Raw genomic sequence first — 20,514 nt, 5'->3', positions numbered from 1 at the left:
ATTTTCCCTTGCTTGGAAAGGATTATAGGTTTTGCCTCTTTCTCCACTACATAGCACAGCACTTGGCACCAATGCTGCCAAGCACTGCTGATCAGGTTGTGCTCTGAGGCAATGAGCAGTGGCCAGTACCAGCCTGCACTGTAGTTGCCGTGCATGGTACCTGCCTTGAAAAAGGGATGCCCATCTCTAATATGCACTAGCTCTATGGAATGATGACAACTCTGCTTATCACATAATAGGAGCTCAAGTAAAGTTGATTTCCTCTCTCTCTGTCCTCACTTCACTCCTCCATCAGCTAGTGCTGCTCCTGGCAATAAAGTCAGATGTCATCCTAGTCTCTGGATGATGTCAGTCTTCTCTGGAGCTATATAGGGAAGAACCCGTGAAGCTTTCTTCTTGGGAGGAGAGAGTCCCTGGGCTCCTCTTTTATAAGTTCTGGTGTGTAGGGGCAAAGTTGTGTTGTGGGAGGATCTCCCCTGAATGAAAGACAATACCTTACATACCTTTAAGCCTTAAGGAGCACCCCAGAATGATCAGATTCACAGGGCTCTTCTAGTCCAAGGATGGTAAACATCACAGGAAGGACACTTTTCTCCCTAACTTGTTCAGAGTGATACTGGGAAAAGAAACTTCGCTTTCAGCCTCAGTATACCCCCCACTGTCACTTCAGGAATGAGATGAGGACCACTTTCCCCCACAACCCTCACTCATCAGCTCCTCCCCTTCATCCCTAGTTAACTTCCACCTTACAGGATTCCCACTCATCATTCATTGAGCAGTCTTAAAATGGCCCTGCTCTGAAAAATCTTTCCTTATAGCCATAGTTCTTGGAATCCAGTCCTATATGCTACAATGCTAGGCATCACAGTATGCTAACTTCAGAAAGCTGGTTCAATTAACTCATTCATGAGATGAAGAGAATGAGGTCCAACGATGGAAGACAAGTGGCTTGCACATAGTCTCAGGCCAACAGTAGATTCAGCTGGGTGAAGTCCAATCATTCTGAGAACTAGGCCAGGGTTCTTTCCACTACATCTTTTCTTAGCTGGCATTTAGTGCTGATTAGTGGGCAACTCAGTGTGTAGGACCACAGACATGGGAGTCAGAAAGAACCTTAAGCAGTATTTCCACACAAAACAAAAGTTATTTTCTCTATAATCCCTTTTATTTATTTAAAGAATTAATTCACTTAATTGACTACCTTCTATTTAGTTGGATAAATGAAAGAGCAACAGACAGAGGAGAGATGGAGGGAAGGAATGTGATCTTCTGTGTACTGGTTCACCTCTCAAATGACTGCAAGAGCTGGAACTGGGCCAGCTGAAGCCAGGAGCCAGGAACTACTTTTAGGTTTCACACACGTTCTCAGAGAACTCAAGCAACTGGTCATCTTCTGCTGCTTTCCCAGGTACATTGGCAGGGAGTTGAATTAGAAGTAGAGCAGTCCAGCCCTGACCCCCGCCAGCCAAAAGCTGGCGGCAGGGCAGGTAGGGTGGGTTCCGGTCTCAGGGCAAGGGGCAGGCTTAACCCCTCTCAAGGTGGCTCTTGTTGGGGGCGCCCCTGCCAGATGGAACTCTGCTGGGGTTTTGGCCACAGCCCCCGCCACAAGGCGGGGGCAGAGACCTCGGTCTTGGGTGGCCAGTGCACCAAGTGGTGCTGGCCGCCCAGTGGTGAGCTCTGGAGTTTTTATGATATGAAATAGCTGCTTACGGACACCCATAAATAAAACCAGCGCTAGTGTAGGCGAGTCACGAATTTCTAGTTATTTCCAGGAACGGAGACATGAATCCTTAATGCAAGTGTGGGGCTGAGACCTGAAGGTTTGGACTAAGCAAACCTTAGCCCAGAAGCATGATTGGAACACAGGGTGGAGCTCAGGACATGCCCAGCAAGGTTTTGGCTCCAACTGGTCCACATTAACCACAGAGTTGAGCCACGGTATCTAAGGCAAGGGTGGATGGGGCTGCGGCAGGGTCTGGATACAATTGTCATCTCCCTTGGCACAAGTGTGGACTGGAATAAGACGTACCGGGCTGGGCCAGACCACAACACCTTCTGGTGCTTTGGAGGACCAGGGTAGATGTGGGACAGACTAGGCTAGGTCTCAACCCCAACTGAGCCATATACGAGCTATATGGAGGTGTGGACAAGCAGTGGCTGGGCTGAAACATCCTACAGCAAGAACCAGAATGGGATGAAGGCCAGTTAGGAAAGGCCACTGTTCCTGCTAGGACAGGAGGCGAACTGGCACATGGACCCACTGGTATGCACGAAACCTGACACCTGGAGGGGTTCTGATGGAGGAGCCTCCTCTGGCAGGACACAGATCCTGCAGGTCAGTGCAAGAAACATGGAAGGCAACAGCCAAGAGGCCATGGAAAGTGTCCCACTGGCATGCATTTGGCATGGGTCGGGGGCAGACCAGGCTGAATCTGTTCATGTCGTCCACTGGTAAATCCAAGCGCCAGAACAGAGTATGGGTCAAACCAGGTCCGGTCGTGACAAAAGCAATACACAATTTGGAATGCCAAGGTGAGGTAGCCTGAGCTAGATGCGACCGCAGTGCCCAGCCAGCACACGTGAGAACCAGGAAGGGAGGAGGCAGAGCTGACCGGGGAATAAGGGGTGGTTCCCTAGCTGAACAGCTACTTCCACTGAGGAGTGTGAGCTGGGTAGGGGGTAGACCAGACCAGGCAGGGTCACAGCACCTGCACACCTCATGTGGACCAGATTGGGTGAAAACCTGGCTGGGTTGACTATTCCCACTGGTGCAATCTATAATCATAGTGGGTGAGGGCTGTTGGGGCTTGGTCGTAGCATCTGCTGGCAGAAGCTGGTACAGGGGGCTAGTCATGTCGAGTTGAGCCACAGGGCCAACTGGAGAGGGCACAACTGGAATGGGAGTGACCTGGGAGGGAAATAGTGCGCTCCTCCCTCTTGGGTCATCACCTTCCACGGGAGGGCACGGGAACTAGGACAGGGGCTGGGGTGGCTAGACAGTCACCCAACAACATCAGCTAGGGCTGGTTGGATGAGATGGTTGGACGGAATTAGGTCACAACAGCCGTTGGCAAGTATACGAGCAGAGGGGAATATGGGACAGACTAGACTAGTCTGTCATACATACTGGCAAGCCAGGGTAGGGGGTGGGCCCGGTTGGGGCTACTGTGGGCCGCCTTTACTGGGCTGCAGCTCCTACTGGTTTTTGGGAGGGCCAAGTGTGTCCAGGGCGGAACCAGGCCGGACTGTAACACTCATCGGTTCCAGTGGAGGACATGGATGGAGACAGAACCAACCCAGCAACTATAACCACCAGCTGATCGAGGTGATGGACTGTGCAGGGTCCTATGCTTGCTAGAACACGCAGGAATCTGGACTGGGAATACATCAAAACTTCTTTGAGGATCTCCCCAGTCGAGACACTGGACTCAGAGTCCTAACCAAGAAAAGAGAACTAGTCAATCAACAACCTCAGCTATCTGTGGGCAGCAAAATGCTGGGCAAAAGGAGACTCTAGAAGGGCCTGTCAATCAATGGATTCTTCAACGACCACACTGTGCTTGGAGTGGCGAGACTGGTAGCGATCCATGAATGGGGAACTACTGGAACCACTTGATCGAGTATCTCAGAGCATGCCCCACATCCGGGACTTGGGGTGGGCGGGAAACTGGATGGGGCTTCTCCCTCTATATCCCCTTTTACCTCAGTTGAATATGTAAGGATTGTCAAAATAAAAAATTAAAAAAAAAAAGTAGAGCAGTCAGAACTCAATGCAGCACTCCAAATTAAGATGACAGTGTCCTTAGCAATGGATTAAGCCTCTATACCATGGCACAGCTGCCTACGCTCCCTTTAAAGTGAATGGATGCCCAAGGACACATTCATGAGCTTGGGAGCTTATCGATGCAGTAGGTGTCTGAGGTGCCAACATCCCATAAGGGCACTGGTTTGAGCCCTTTCTGCTCCAAAAAGCAGTAGAGGGTGACCCAAAGGGCCTTGGGCCCCTGCACTTACATGGAAGACCCAGATGAAGCTCCTGGCTCCTAACTTTGGACTGGCCCAGCTGAGGCAATTGTAGCTATTCGGGAAGTGAATCAGTATATGGAAGCTCTCTGTCTCTCCTTCTCTCTGTAACTCTGCCTTTCAAATAATAATAATAATAACAACAACAACAATAATCCTGTACCTTGGAATTCTCACACACACACCAATGGCCCAGGTGTCAGGGTGCCCTAACTTAACTGATTTTTTTCCATTGCCTGCAGTAAATATGTAGTCATCTATGAGAAACAAAGGACTTGAACAAGGCCTGTCTATTAGAAAGCAAACTCCCATCCTCATATTCTGACCATCTTTGTTGGTTGACCAGATAGAAAAATCCTGAACAAATTTCATTCTAAAAACAAAGGCAGAGAACTCACAGAAAACCTTCTGGAAACTAATGTGAAAATTGATGCCAAACATAGATTTGGTTTCCAAATGGTAGACTTGAGCAGCAGATAATGAAATAACATGAGAAATCTTAGAGGATTTCATCCCATGATGTTTCATGTGAGAGAAAGAGACACTGCAGTTTCTCTCAGCAAAGGGAGTCAGCAAAATTGTCTGGGAAGGTAACTTGGCCCATCATCTCTGAAATACATCTTCTGTCAGGAAAATCCTAAAGTCTTCCCAGGTGCATGCATTGGCTGAGCTCACAAATCTCAGCATTGCTGGCCACATGATGCCTGTGAAGTATTGGTGTTACTGGCTGTATGCTGACAGTGGCCAACAGTCAGACAAGAGCAGGAGCAGGTCAACTTCTTTTACGCTCCCATATTCTCTTGCTACTATCATTCTTGTTTCTTTGATGGGATCTGACTTCCTTGTCACCTGCTCTTTGAATTCCTCCCTGGGGTCTTGGGGGAGACTTAAAACTCCCCTTTGGGGGCCAGTGCTGTGGTGTAGCAAGCAAAGCTGTTGCATGAGATGCCAGCAGCCCATATAGGCACTGGCTGTGTCCTAACTGCTTCACTTGTGATACAGCTCCCTGCTAATGCACCTGGAAAAGCAGCAGAAGATGGTCCAAGTCATTGGGCCCCTGCACCCACATGGGAGACACAGATGAAGCTCTGATGTATGGAATGGCCCAGTCCTAGCCATTGTGGTCATCTGAGGAGTAAACTAGCAGATGAAGATCTCCCTCTATTTCTCTCTCTCCACCTCTATCCCTCCCTCTGTCATTCTTCCCTTTGAATAAATAAATCTCTTAAAAATGATAAGCAATTATGGAAACAGCTTTGTTCTTATCAACTAATATCTGCATATCTATATTCTCACTATCAAGTAACGACAGGAAAATACTCATTTATCCAAGACACTGTTTTTTCTTTTTAGGCATATTTCTTCTTCTTCATTGAGTATATCTGAAGCCCAGATGGCTCCAGATCAAGTTTACTTATTTATGTGTTTATTTCAGATGCTGACTTAGGTAAAAAGTTGTGACCCTCCAGGGAAAAACAAAGTACAGGCTAGAAAAACAGTCCCAACTAGCCTAAATTTTACGTAGTTCAGTAGAAACCACGCTTGAATACTTTAAGCTGCTAAATATATAAATGAAAATAGACACGAGACAGCTGAATAGCACCAAATAACTATTTTAAGGTATATAGCAGCTGGTACAGGAAAACTATAATTAAGATGTCAATGAAGTAGTTACAGGATGTGGTTAAGAACTTGCATTTTCTAACATACTGGTCACTCAATACCATGTCAATTAACTACATCATGTTGTAAATTGTTGTTGAAGTTGTGTAGTGGCTTTTCATTGGTGCGGGGGATGATATTCTGCCAGCCCTACTTTCAGACCAGGGATGGTTTTTCAATGAAACTGTTGAATTTATCTGGACAATAAGATGCTGGACTCTCTGTATGGTCTATGCTCACAATGAAGGAATCATGACTGGTTATGATCTGTACTACTGCAACAATGTGGAGGAATTCAATGTGGAAGGAGGGTTTAGGAAGGGGTTGGGGGAATCCCAGAGCCTATGAATCTAATCTGTGTCATAAAATGAAATAAATGTAGTTAAAAAAAATTTAAATTATCTGAAATTTAAGAAAGAGAAAAACAGTCCCAAAACATAGAGTGTTTCCTAAATTGCAGTACGAAGATGGTCTTATTTTGGGATGTTGATTCCCTTTTTTTTTTTTTTTGCACTTTCAAGACCAGAAGACCAAGCTGAAGTGCAGTGAAGGGCATGAGGATTTCCATGGTCAACTGAACATGCCTCCTCTCAAAGAGAGGTGGGGTTTGGGAAAGAGAGGATCAAGGTCAGAAAGGACTTACACACCTGGGGTCAACCTTGAGGTCTTCCTGGGAGTCCCTCAGCCCTTTCTTCTCCTGCGGCTGTCCCATCATGAAGAAGGTGTCCCTGATGGTGGGGAACTCGTCCAGTAGTGCTCTCAGGCTGTTGCAGTATGCCATGATCTGACCCCGGAGAGCATAGTGAGACATGCGGCGGTTCAACCTGAGTCAGCAGAAAGGATGATGTCCCCACGGAGGACCCAGCTTGCCCGCTCCCCTCCCAGGACTTCCAGGATCAACTGCCCCAGAGGAATTGTCAAAGAGGTCAGAGCACCTCCAGGTCCATCTGGGTCAGGTGGGCACTGCCAGGTGAACACCTGCTGGTACTTCCTGTTCTCCACTTGTGATGTTCCTCACTATGTCAGGGGGACATTTAACCTGTTTCTATCCAGTAGAATTGTACTTTACTTAAACACTGACCACCTAGATCTCTATGTATCATTGCTGGTTATTCCATTCAGGGTGGGAGACATTGGCAGGCATTATTTACAAAAAATGTACTTACTTCTGACAATATTCAACTATAAGATCCCTCTTGACTTTTCCAATTTCATCCTGTGATAAAAGAGAATGATAACTCCTGTGTTGGATAGATGACTAGAAGAACTTAGCCATCCTAGTATATGAGTGTAATAGGTGCAGAGCTACAGTCAAGCTTAAGCAGGGGGAAAAAAAGTTATGCAATTGAGACATTTTCAGCAGGCCAGTTTGAATACAGTCTTTTCGGTCTCTCTTGACCCTGCACATCTTTCTCAGCATGCTTAAAATGCAGGGCCTTGACTACTTTTTGGGGTGCTGAGAACAATCCTGAGTCTCAGGGTGAGGTTTTCTAATAGGAGAAAGAGCAGGCTTGCTATAACAAGGTTGGGTTCCCAAGCCTGATGTGTCTCAGCTGTGGCAGGCACGCAGGCTCCTCCACATGATCCTCCGAGTAGGTGGGAGGCAAACTCACAGTGCCTGCTCCGCTGTAACTCGGCTCTTTCTCTGACTTCAGAGTCTTTGTCTTCTGCTAGCATCCACAGAGCAGTTACAGGCTAACTTATTTTCCAGTCTCTCCTTTCTGTAACTCTGCCTTTCAAATAAGATAATAAAATAAATCTTTAAAACCCCAGATCCTGATGCAAATGACAATGATGTTGTCTGAGTGCTTTGTGAGATGGTGGTTGTTGGATGATCCTGACAGGCAGCTGATGAATGGTTGTATTTTTCCATTTGGTTACTGTTTTTTGAGAAGCAGTCCCTTAGGAGGGACTCTTTGCTTGGATTACTGCTTGGCAATAATTAGAAGGCCTCCCTTCCATCATCATAGCCCCTTTTGTAGAACTGGTTGAGGCCAGTTGAAGTCGTTCTTTTTTGATCACAAGTAAGGACAAAACCTAGAAAAATAAGCCTGGTTGTCTTCCTCCCCGAGAACTATGCATCAGAATTTCCTCATTCAAAAACAAAAACCTAATAGATAATGAAATGAAATTCATAAGGGTAACAATAATGTGAACTAAGTGAAAATTGGAGTTTTATAGTATTTTTCTAATAAATTAGGGTAATATAAAAACTCAAAAGCAATGTGATAGCTTCTAGAAAAACAAGATAGCAGGTGACCAGTTGGAAAGATGTTCACCTTGTCTAAATCATCTGAATCCCCAATGGATCCACTGAAGGATAAGCTAATGTTTCATGGCAGGTGCTAAAACACGATCATGTAGAAAATGACCCCAATAAAAGTGGTCTTGGAAAAGCATACACTTTTAGAAACTCAACTGTCATCTGCTATTGATTTTTTTCTAAATTTTTCTTCCTTTGTTTTATATGTTACTTGAAAGACAGAGTCAGAAGGATTTATCAATGCTGTAACAGCCAGAACTGGACAAGGCAGAAGTCAGGAGCTCAAAACTCAGTCTGAGTCTTCCACAAGGATGGCAGGGACCCAAGTGTTTGAATGGTCACCTAATGTATCCCAGGGTCCACCTTCGCAGGAAGCTAGAATTGGGAGTTTCACACTCAGGTCTTCCAACATGGAATGTGAGTACCCCAAGTGACATCTCAACAGCTGTTCTAAACACCTGCCCCCCAGTTTTCCCTAATCTATATATATAGTAATAATATATATTTGTATATATATTATATATACATTATGTCCCCTGCTTTACAGTCTATTTTCAGAGGTCCTGCCAAAAGAAAGTGAAAGCAACAAACACTTAATTTGCTCAAACATAAAAGAGGACCTGAGCTTTGGGAGCCTTTGCCCTACATACTCACGGGGTTCTCCATCTTATCGCCCAGAGTCTGTTTCCTAAGGAGGAAGTCATTCAGCATCATGTCCCGCAGTCCTGCCTTTTCCAGTTGAATTGACACAAAAGCCTCAGGAACTCTGCCAAGAGAACAGGATGCTGAGCCCCAGGCAGGAGGTCAGCGGACATGCAGTGTCAGGACAGCTGATGGGTTGGTTGGGAGTCACAAAAGCAACGACCCCATCTGTGCAGCTGTCTCCTGCTTCAAGCATTTCTGAAGATTCAACAGGGCTGGGACTAGGACGCCATCTTCCTCTGGGATCTCCATGTACCCTTCCCAATCCCAGACATCAGAGCTGGGACCTTCTGAAAGAAACTGTACATGTACCTAGGCTGCACTTACCTCACAAGGGTGTTCTCAGCCAGTTTTGAATCTTGGCCATGTGTCAGATTCAAGGCATTTTTTTTAAAAAAAAACATTATTTTGTTTGAGAAATAGTAATTCAGACAGAAAAAAGGAGAAATTTTATATACTGGTTCATTTCCCCAAATTTTTTGCTTGACTAATAGATTGATTTGAAAAACAGAGTGAAAAAAAAAAAAAGAAAAGAAAAGCAGAGTAACAGGGGGCGGTAAGAAGGAAGGACAGAGAGAAAGGGAAGGCAAAGATGGGGAAGGGGAGGAGTAAGAGAGAGAAAGAGAGAGAATCTTTCACCCATTGGCTCATTCCCCAAATGTCTGCAATGGCTAGGACTAGGCCAGACCTTTCACATGGTTAGCTGGGGCCAAAGCATTTGGACCATCTTTCATTGTTACTAAGAGTCTTAGTGAAAACTGGATTGGTAACGCAGATTAGCACAACTAGAGCTGGCATGCTGATATGGGATACCTACATTGCAAGTGGGGGCCTTAACCTTCCAGTTAACAACGCTGGCCCCACCTGCAAGGTTGGTGATGGCCAGGCCTGGGCCTCGATAAAGCTGGAGATTCAGTCTGGGTCCCAAGTGGGTGGGTGGAGTCCGATTGTTTCAGCCATGACTTTTGCCTTCTAGGGTCTGTACTGGCAGGAAGCTGGAGTCAAGAGCTGGGAGATGTGGGCATTTTAACCAGTATCTGAACAGCTAGGCTAAATGCTGGCCCTAGTTGTATCGTAAGTAGAAGTGTTTCTTTACATGTTATTGTTTTTCATTCTTGTCAGAATTGAATCAGAGTAATATTGATATGCCCCAATAAGATATACTGAGAGCAATCACAATTATTACAGGCTTTACATATCTCTTATTCTAAAAAAGGTTGCAATATAACGAGGCATCCCTAATTTATACTTGTATCTCTATAGAAATCATGACTTTCTGCCAACTCACCATCCTATTATTCTCCAAATTTTTGCTAGACTAGTGAGGGCAGTTTTGTGCCTCTCAAGATAAATATGGGAAATTTGCACACACCTATAACTCTTCTTCCTTGTGCTCTATCATGTTTGGCGTTTGAAAAATTATGCAGAGAGGAGAACAAATGAAGCAAGGGAAGAGAAGGAGAAAAAGGAGAGACGAGAAGAGAGAAGGGAGGTGGTGAAGTTAGGAACAGCTGGTTTCTCTCTGGAGTCTGTCGAAAGGAGTTGAGCCTTCTCTCTGTTTCTACAGGATCTTCATGTAAGATCTTAAATAGATGCCAGACACTCAGAGTCTAGGCTCCTTCTACAATTCCCCTATAAGCACTGTGTAACTGCTTGGCTTAAAATATGACATTCCTGGGACCAGTGCCACGGCATAGTAGACTAAGGCTCCACCTGCAAAACTGGCATTCCATATGGGTGTTTGTGTCCAGGCTGCTCCACTTTTGATCCAGCTCCCTGTTTATGATCTCGGAAAGCAGTGGATGACTCAAGATCTTGGGCCCCTGTTTCCATGTGGGAAAGTCAGAAGCTCCTGGTTCCTGCCTTTTGATTGGTTCAGCTTTGGTCATTGCGGCCGTTTGAGTGAGCAAGCAGATGGAAGATTCTCTCTCTCTTACTCTCTCTGTTTCTTCTCTGTAACTATGCTTTCAAGTAAAAATAAACTAAATCTTTAAAAAATAGAGGACAATTACACTATTTTAAGCAGAACCCCTTATCCCCAAGTACAGTACCTTTTAGAAGTCTGGAATGTTTCTGAAGAATGAGTGGGTGCATCTGGGGCTCTTGGGGTTGGAGGTATCAACGGACTTTCCATGTCATTAACAATCCTAGAATTTCTTCTTCTGGACTGACCCATTTTACCAGGATTCTGCATATCTGAACTTCTTTCCTAAAACATTTGAAACCACAATGAATAGAATTTGTTAGATGTAGAAGTCTTAAAATATTAGATATAAAATTATTTCATAACCACGGTTGACCCAAAAATCACTGTAAATGGCCAGATACTTGGGAGGGGAAGAATGAAAATAAGAAAAGGGGAGGGAAATGGAGGGAGAAAAGGGAAAGGCTAATGCTTTGCACAATGCAGGGTGGGGCTCCAAGTACAGTGCTTTTCAGAATAGAGTGCAGTTGTCTCAAGTTCTGACACAAATTGTGTGTTCTATCAAGTGGCTAGGTGGAGTGCTCTCTAGAACACGACCTCTCCAAAGTATTGTTGATAGATTGCATAGCTACAAGGTCTGGAAAACTCTCTCAAGATGCTCAGACAGTTGGAGGGCCACCGTGTGCTGTCATTCCAAATGTAATGATGAATGAGGAGGAGGAAGGGAAGAGGGGAAGGGTGGACAAAGGGCGAGTTGGTGCCTTCTAATATCCCACCTCCATTGCTCATGGAACTGCAAGACATGGTGGATGGGAGCCTTACCTGTTTCCCTAAACTGCTAGCTGAAAAATACAGTCTTCCAAGGATAAAACGTTTTTATCAATGATAGAATTACTGAAGCAGACATAAGGTAAGTAAGGCAAAGCGAAAAAGCTCCTGAATAAAAAGTTAAAGATCTAAACCTTATTTTTTCTGAATGCCCTTGAGATTTGATAGACTTCTGCAAATAGGAGCAACTGCTGGTTCCAGAGAGCTGGGGTGTGAGGCGAAGAGGGCCAGGTGCTGTTTCACCAGGCCCCAAGTGAGGTGAGAAGGCAGGAAAGCACACACTCTTGTCACTTCCTTAACCTTCCAGAGTGTTTCCTCTCCTAGAAAAAGGGTGGTAACGCACCCTCCGTGAGGCTGTGAGAAGAAGCCATGAGCTCAGGTTTTCTCCCAACACTTTGCTCCCTGCCAATCTGAACTTGAAAGCTCATGAATTGAAATGTTGACTCCTTGGGCTGTGTTTTTGGCATAGTGCTGAAGACGTTGCTTGGGATACCTGTACCCCATACTGGGGGCAACTTATGGCTGTGCTTCTGATTCCTGCTTCTTGCTAATGTAGCCTCTGGGAGTCAACAGGCGATGGCTCAAGTGCTTGAGTCCCTGCTATTCATGTGGGAGACCAAGACTGAATTCTGAAATCCTGGCTTTGGCCTGCTCCAACCTTGGCTGTTGAGGGCGTGTGGGAATAAGTCAGCAGATAGAAGATCCTTGTCTATCTTTTCAATTAAAATAAATATTCAAAATGTAAACTCCCTAGCTCCTCCTCTGTACTTCCCATCCCAATTCTGCTGAACTTCCATTTCTGTCCTCAATTGCTTCTTTTTCCAACCCCTTCCTGCTATTCTCTTTTTAGTTATCTGTCACTCCATTTTTCAAATAAATAAATCTTTGTGGGGAGAGGAGAATCTTCCCAAGAAGGATATGTAAAGCTCATCTAAGAAACCTAGACAAACATCTTTGGGAAGATAACATCAGATCCCATTTTCCAGATATTCATATTACAATCCCAGTCCACCTGTCCAGGCTGTTATCTTAATGACACCCACCTGCTCCCTAGACTCCAAGTCCTTCTAAATATTACCCCAGGGCCTCCCCACAGTGTCTTCTGCCCAGTGTCTTTCAACACGTGAACCTATACCTTAGATAGATATCAAGTGGTGAATTGCAAGCCCTCAACTTTCACTCTCACCAAGACACGCCACTTACATCTGTTTTCTATATTAGACTTCAATAAATTGACTAAAGGATTCTATATGTCAACTGTACATGAAAATCACAGACAGTGGTCAAACTGGGCTCCCCATTTCTTCCTGGTCCCTACCTACCCTTTGTTAATCCCATGCTGTACTCACTACTCAGCCTGATTGACCGTAGGTCCTCTTTGTCAGGTTCTCCCAAGGTCCCTTTCCTGTGCTGCCCATCCAGGATCCCCTGCTGCAGTCTTTCACTTTTGTCTGTAGCTGTAAGCCTCTCGGAGCCAGTTGGGGTTGGGCCTCTCACCCTTTTACACACTGAACCTTGAGTTCCATGGGATCTGGTGGCTCTAACTGCTTGAAGGAACCCAGTTAAGATCAGGGAGTTGATGGTCTATACCTACAATGTCAAGATACACTTAAATAACAGAATCATGGACCCGTGACAGTTGCCAAAACACTGTACTATTGTAATAATTTGGAAAAACAAGTGTGGGGGAAGGAAAATTGGGAGGGTGGAAAGGGCCATCCCTGAGCCTATGGAACTGTATTGGGAAAAATCTTTTTTTTAAAGATTGGGGAGTTGGATTTTTAATAATCAATGTAATTATTCAACCCTAATTTTCCACTGAAGTGTCTGATTGCTGTGGGACATAGTATTTGGAAGAACAAGGGAAGACACTGTTTTTGCCATCTGCATGTTTGCACTCTCCTGTGATTGTAAAGAGGATAAATGGATAAGCCTAGGGGCGGAAGGGAGAGGGTAAAAATGTGCTAAGAGAAGAATATAGTGAACTGCCCAGAATCCACGGAGCCTAGAAATGAAGACCATCTGGAAGGTAGATTTCTGCAAATTTAATTTTAAACCTAAGTTGCATTCCCTGGCATACACACAGGAGGGAAATATATAGCTGTGAGAAAAAAAAAATAAAATGGAGAAAAAGCTCAATAAACTATTGGGACTGATTTGCAGGATATATAAGTGAGAGAATACAAAAGAATATATCCAGACCCCAAACCAATTCATGTTAAGAGAAAAAAATTCAACATACTAGGAACATAACATAAGGTGCTCAAGCTGGGAAAAGGGAGTTATACAAAACTTATAGCTATCATCATATTTAATGGTAAAAGTTGGGCATTTTTATTCCTAAAATCAGGGATAAGATAATAATATCCACTCCCATTACTTCTATTCAGCCTTGTCCCGGAAGGCTCAGCCAAGGCAATAAGTGGGGTACAAAAAAGAAAAGGGATCCATATGGGAAAGCAAGGGGTGAAAGCATCCTTACTTGTGAATGATCTGATCTTATGTAATGAAAGATGGAGAAATGCATGCAAGCATGAACATGCCCACACATACCAACTATTAGAATAAATACGCCAATCATATAAGGTTACAGAATCACCCTGTAAATATCAATTACATGTCTATATACAAATAATAAATGTTCAGAAAATGAAATTAAGAAAATAATTCCATTTATAGTTACATCAGAAAGATAAACTATTTGGGATTAATATAACAGAAGTAGAAGAGTGGACACTGAAAACTATGAAATATGATTGAGAAAAGTTAAAGAAGACCCAAACTATTGGAAATATGTCCAGTGTTCATGAATCAGGAGGCTGAAGACAATGATATCACTAACTGCTCCACAGGTGCAGCACAATTCCTATCAAAACACCAAATGGCTTTTTCTTTTAACAGAAACTGACAAGCTAATGCTACGACTCACATGAAAACTTGAGACCCAAATTAGCTACAGCAATCTTTAAAAAGAAGAATGAGGTGGGAAGGCGTATATTTCCTCATTTCAAAAATAGCTATCAAGCCACAGTAATCAAAAGGCTGTGATACTGACATAAAAAGACATTTACATCAAACAGAATTGACAGCCCTAAAAAGAAATTCTTTCATTTACAGCCAATTGATTCTTGACAAGAGTTCTGGGACAATTCTATGGAGAAAGATGAGTCTTTTCAACAAATTGTGCTGGACAGCTGGATAACCACATGCAAAAGAATAGAGTTGGACTCATATCCTATTATAGATAAAATGTAAGCATAAATGGGCCATGGACCTAAATGCAAGAGCTCAAACTAGAAAACACTTAGGAAAAAAGCATAGGAATAAATCTTTATAACTTTGTATTCAGCAATGGTTTCTACACATGACCCCAAAAGAATAAGTGACAAAAGAAAGAGTAACAAATGGAACTCACAAGACAATTCGCAGACCTGAGGAAAATCTTTACCAAGAACATGGCTTCTAAGGGACATGTACTGATCAAACTTACAACTTGTTAAAAACTGAAGAAAGCCCACTCAATTTTATAAAACAGAAGAGGCTAAAATAGATATTTCTCTAAAGAACTTACAGAGATGGCCAAATAAACACATGACAGCATGTTCTGTGTCTTAGTAATTCAGCCATTTTACCTCTAACAGGACAGCTGGGGAAAAAAAAGAACCAGACAAAAGTAACAGATATTGGCCAAAATGTGGAGTTGATGGAGCACTCAAACATTGCTGGTGAAAATGCAAAATGGTGCAACCACTATGGAAATTTTGATCACTCCTTAAAGGGTGAAACATGTGGTTACTACATAGTCTACCTATTCCATTTCTAAATATATGGCCAAGAAAGAATTAAAACATAGGTCCTCACAAAAACCTGTATGTAAAAATTCCTAGCATTACTCCTAATAGCTAAAAAAAATTTTTTAAAAAGTGGGTGAACAGGGCCCGGCGCGGTGGCGCAAGTGGTTAAAGGTCCTCGCCTTGCACGCCCGGGATCCCATACGGGCGCCGGTTCTGATCCCAGCAGCCCCGCTTCCCTTCCAGCTCCCTGCCTGTGGCCTGGGAAAGCAGTCGAGGACGGCCCAAAGCTTTGGGAACCTGCACCCGCGTGGGAGACCCGGAAGAGGCTCCTGGCTTCGGATCGGCATAGTATCGGCCCGTTGCGCTCACTTGGGGAGTGAATCATCGGACGGAAGATCTTCCTCTCTGTCTCTCCTCTCTGTATATCCGCCTTTCCAATGAAAAAAATAATAAAAATAAATCTTTAAAAAAAAAAAAAAAGTGGGTGAACAAAAGGTTGTGTAACTGAACCTGACTCAACACTCAACAATAGAAAGTGCTGATTCTTGCCTCAACACATAGACTTTGGGGACATTGTGTTAAGTGAGAAAGCTAGACACAAACCTGTGATGCTGTGTGATTTTCTTTATGTAAGATGTGTAGAGTAGGCAGATCTATAGTGACAGAAGGTAGGAGAGCAAATCTTCAGGCTGAAGGAAGCAGGGCATGAGGCCGTACTGCCATTGCTGCAGGGTTTTCTGGGGGCTCCAGGACAGTGATTTGGAATGAGACAGTGATAGCAGTTACACAACCTTGTGAATATACCAAATCTGCCTAGTTTTTACATTAAAGGGATATATCATTTTATGTTAAATGAGTTACACTTCATAACCAAAAAATTTAAAATCTTGGGAGGTGGTGGGGAGAGAGCATATAGTTGCATAGCATGGTTCCTTTTGACACACAAAAAAAGCATTGAATTCATCTGATAACTTAAGTAGCAGTAAAAATAAGGTCTAGAAATGATAAAGCAGAAACCAAAAGGTTGAGGGTGAGGAACAAAAAACTTTCTGCTGGCTGATTCTAGCTAGTAAACATTATAGGGTTACATGCAAAGGAAAAATTGCTAGTACATCCCTGAAATCATGCATTGATTCACAAATGTGGAAGAAAGAGGGATGGGGAAGGGAGAGAAAAACAAAAAGACGGGGCCTGATGCAATAGTGTATCAAGCTAGTTCTCCTCCTACAAGTGCTGGCATCCCATATGAATGCCAGTGTATATGTGACCTGGCTGTTCCACTTCTAGGCCAGCTCTCTTATTTTTTTTTTGTTTTATTATTATTATTACTATTTATTACATTTATTGTTTCATTATCATATATTTGTAAGTATTACTACTTTTCTTATTGCATTAATATTTATATTAGTTTTTATGACATTAATTATTTACATTTATTATTACATTTATTATTACTATCATTTTATGATACAGTTCCATGGGCTCTAGGATTTCCCTTACCCTCCTCCCAAGTTCCCTTCCTTTGCCAATGAGTTCCCCTATATTATTACTATAGTATAGTTCTTCCTAAACAGTCATATATCCATTGTTGCAGGCATGGACAATGGCAAAGAGTCCAGCATCCTATTGTTAAGATATAGTTAACAGTTTCATTGGAAGTCCATCTTTGGAAGTAGAGATGCATACTGCATTGTATCCTCACATCTGGATATGATAGTCTCCATTACACAGTTACTCTACACCCCCTTAGAGAAAAAACCACAAAACAAAATCAATAACAGAAAGAAAAGAAATTTAAAATGCTATGACATTTTTAATGCCAATAACCTGCTATTGAATGCCTAATGTGTCACTGAAGAAATGAAAATCAAGAAACTACTTGGAGAAAATAATGCTACTGTATGATCTATGAGTGAAGAATTTAATCAGAAGAAAGTGTTTTGAAGAGATGAAACTAATAAAAAAAATCAAAATCCATGACATAGTTTCTGCTGATCTTTGTTGGCAAGATATGTCTCCTTTCGGCAACAAATAGATGCATTTTGCTTTATAAATCCAGTCTACTATTCTATGGCATTTGATTGATGAGTAAGCCATTTATATTCAGGGTTAATATATATGGGTGGTAATTTGGTCCTGTCATTTAGCAATGGGTTGTTCATTGATTTAGTCTTCTGTTGTTATTTTACTGGGATGTTCTTTGCATTTGCCTTTGGTTTGGTAGGTGCTATTCCTTTTCTCTGTCAAGGGAACATCTTAAAGTAACATTTGTAGAGCAGGTTTGGAAGAGGCATATTCTTTTAACTTTTCTTTACTGTGGAATAATTTTATTTCATTTTTAAGACAAAGGAAAGTTTTGCCGGGTATGCCACCCTGGGCCAATAATTTTTTGCTTTTAGAATCTGGAATGTGTTACTCTATTTTCTTTCTTGTAGAGCTTCCTGTGAGCGGTCTCCTGTGAATTGAATTGGCATTCCTTTATATGTCAGTTGATTTTTTTCACATGCACATTTAAGGATCTTTTCCTTATGTTCAATTGAAGAGAGCTTGATTATCATGTGTCATGATGAAGATCGCTTTTGGTCAACCCTGTTGGGAGTTCTGTGCCTCTCCTGGATCTTGTTTCCCAATTATTTCTCTAGGTTAGGGAAATTTTCCCTTATTACGTCACTGAATACTTTTGTAAACTCAGCTTCTCTTTCTGCACCTTCTGGGACACCCATAACTCTTATATTTGGCCTTTTAATAGCGTCTCTCAATTCTTGAAATTTTTTTTAGCTTGACCCAGCTCTGCTTCCAGCTTTTTTTTTTTTGTTCCCTCCTGGTAACAGGAAATATCTTCTTCCAACTCTGAGATTCTTTCTTCTACCTCCTTCATTCTATTTTGGAGAGAGACTCTCCAATGTACTTTTAATTTGTGCCATTGTATTCTTAATTTTTGATATATCAGCTTTCATTTGATTCATTTCCTATGTGACATATTTCTTGAACTGCTGTATTATGTGTTTCTTGTTGTTGATAACAAGCTTTACAACAAGTGTTTTGAATTCTGTATCCCCCATTTTCTCAATGTATTTCTCAGTTAACTCTGAGTTTGGCAAAGGCTTTTGTATCTTCAATACTATTCATTGTGTCATTGTCTCTTTTGCTCTTGGTCATTGTACTTCTGCTTATCAGACTCTTCTCCTTAAGGCAGGTTAGAAGTCGTGTCACTGGTCTACAATTCGATTTTACCTATTGTGGTTGGCAAATGGCTCTTTGTTTGCAGTCCTTGTGCCACTCCCTCCAGCAAATTCCAGGTCTGGGTTCTTATGTCAGACTTCCACCATGGGCTCCATAGTCCCAACTCCTTGCTCACAATTCTTCACTTCCTGCGATACCATGCTGGGGCTGCACCATTGTCTGTACTACCTTTTCCCCACTTCCTGTTAGAGTAGTACTCAGGATTAGGGAGACAAAATGTGTCCTCTTTATAGCTAGGATGTTAGTGGTATTGATCTTGCTGGAACCTGTTGGCTGTTAGGTTTGAAGTCCACATTGACTTTTTTTTTTTTTTTTTTATAAAATTTTATTTTGACATTCTTTACATAGTTAATTAGGGTAAGAAGGTTCAAGGGCTACAGGAAAGTGGATAATACTAGTATGTTTTCCATATTGTTACCTTCATGTTTAAAGGGGGTTATTTAAGGGAGAAGGCCCACCCATTTTCCCACCCTCCCCAGATCCCGGATGTAGGGCATGCGCTGAGGTTCTTGCTCAAGTGGTTTTGATATTGCAACAGTTATGAATCGTTGTCAATCTTGCCACTCCAAGCACTATGAGGGCTTTGAAAAATCCACTGATTGACATAGTCCATCATAGCTGAGATGGTTGGTTGACCCGTTCTGTCTTCTCTCTTTTCTTCGTTAGGGTTTTGAGTCCAGCATTTAGATTAGGAAGATCTCCAAAGAAACTTCTTGTATGTGCTAACAAGTACAGGGCCCGGCACCGTCCATCGCTCCAATCAGCTGGTGGTTGCAGTTGCTGGGTTGGTTCTGTTTTCACTCCCGACTTCCACTGGAACCAATGGGTGTTGCAGTCCAGCCTAGTTCTGCCCAGCACATACTTGGCCCTCACATAAACCAGCGGGAGCTGCAGCCAAGGTTGGAGCGACCCACAATAACCCCCACCAGGCCCACCCCCTACCCTGGTTTGCCAGTAAGTGTAGCAGTAATCCAGTCTGTCCCACACCCCATTCCACCCCAGCCGCTATCTTAGTTATCTTAGTTTTATGTCCTGTGGAACTGTAACCCAAGAGGGATGAGCCCACTATTTCCCTCCCAGGCCTCTCCCACTCCCAGATTCCAGTTGATGCTGCATCTAAGCCCAAACAACCCTCGCCCACTTTAATTTTGTTTGCACCAGTAGGAATAATCCACCCAGCCCGGCTTTTCCCTGATCTGGTCCGCACGAAGCCCACAGGTGTGGTAGCTCTGCCTAGTCTGGTCTGCCCCCATCCCAGCCCATGTTCTCCTGCGGAAGTAGCTGTCCTGCAAAGGAACCCTCCCTTATTCCCCTGCCGGCTCTGCCCACTTCCTTTCTTGTTCTCAGGCTGGTAGGGCGCTGCGGTCCCTTCCGGTACAGGCCACCTCATCTCAGCATTCCATAATGTGCACTAGTCTTTGTTGTGACCAACCCTAGGTCGACCCACACTGGTGCCTGGATTTGCCAGTGGATGATGTGGACAGATTCAGCCTGGTCTTGCCCCCATGTCAGCCAATTGTATGCCAGTGGGTAGCTTTCCATGGCCTTTTCTGGGCTGTTTCCTATCATGTTTCTTGCGTTTACCTGCCGGGTCTGTGTCCTGCCAGAGGAGTTGCCCAGGCTCCTCCATCAGAACCTCTCCCAATGCCAGGTTTCACGCTTACCAGTGGGTCCATGAGCCAACCTTACTCAGTCCACCTCCTGTAATAACAGGAACTGTGGCTTTTCCTGACTGGCCTTCCACCCAATCTGGTTCTTGCTGTTGGATGTTCCAGCCCAGCCATGGTTTGTCTATACCCACATATGGCTCACACATGGCTCTGTAGGGGTTTGAGACCCTGCCTAGTCCATCCCACATCTGCCCTGGTCCTCCAGAACACCAGGGGGAGTCGGGGTCCGGCCCGGTTCGGTGCATCCAATCCCAGTCCACACTTGTGCCAAGGGAGACTACAACTGTTTCCAGATCAGAACGCAGCTCCCCTTCCAGGCCATGTGCCTCTTGGTGGGAACTTCAGCCCAGCTAGGGTTGTCCCCTTTGCTCCCCAACTGGGTCTGTTCCCAGCCATAGATCACTT

At 43.7% G+C, this 20,514-nt stretch overlaps 1 protein-coding gene across 1 annotated transcript in view; it reads right to left on the bottom strand.

Moving 5' to 3' along the window:
* The window catches only part of LOC121158655, a 161,605-nt gene that overhangs the window by 68,889 nt on the left and 72,202 nt on the right, over nucleotides 1–20,514 (bottom strand). Inside the window, 5 exon segments of the mRNA XM_040983523.1 lie at nucleotides 4,873–4,875; nucleotides 6,333–6,509; nucleotides 6,852–6,901; nucleotides 8,603–8,714; nucleotides 10,702–10,859. Of these exon segments, the coding sequence (XP_040839457.1) occupies nucleotides 4,873–4,875; nucleotides 6,333–6,509; nucleotides 6,852–6,901; nucleotides 8,603–8,714; nucleotides 10,702–10,859 (500 nt within the window).

The sequence above is a fragment of the Ochotona curzoniae genome, unplaced genomic scaffold, assembly GCF_017591425.1.
Source record: "Ochotona curzoniae isolate NIBS_2020 unplaced genomic scaffold, NIBS_Ocur_1.0 contig_3819, whole genome shotgun sequence".
NCBI lineage: Eukaryota > Metazoa > Chordata > Mammalia > Lagomorpha > Ochotonidae > Ochotona > Ochotona curzoniae.
The sequence above is the reverse complement of the archived record's forward strand: the minus strand, read 5'-3'. Positions and strand labels throughout refer to the sequence as shown.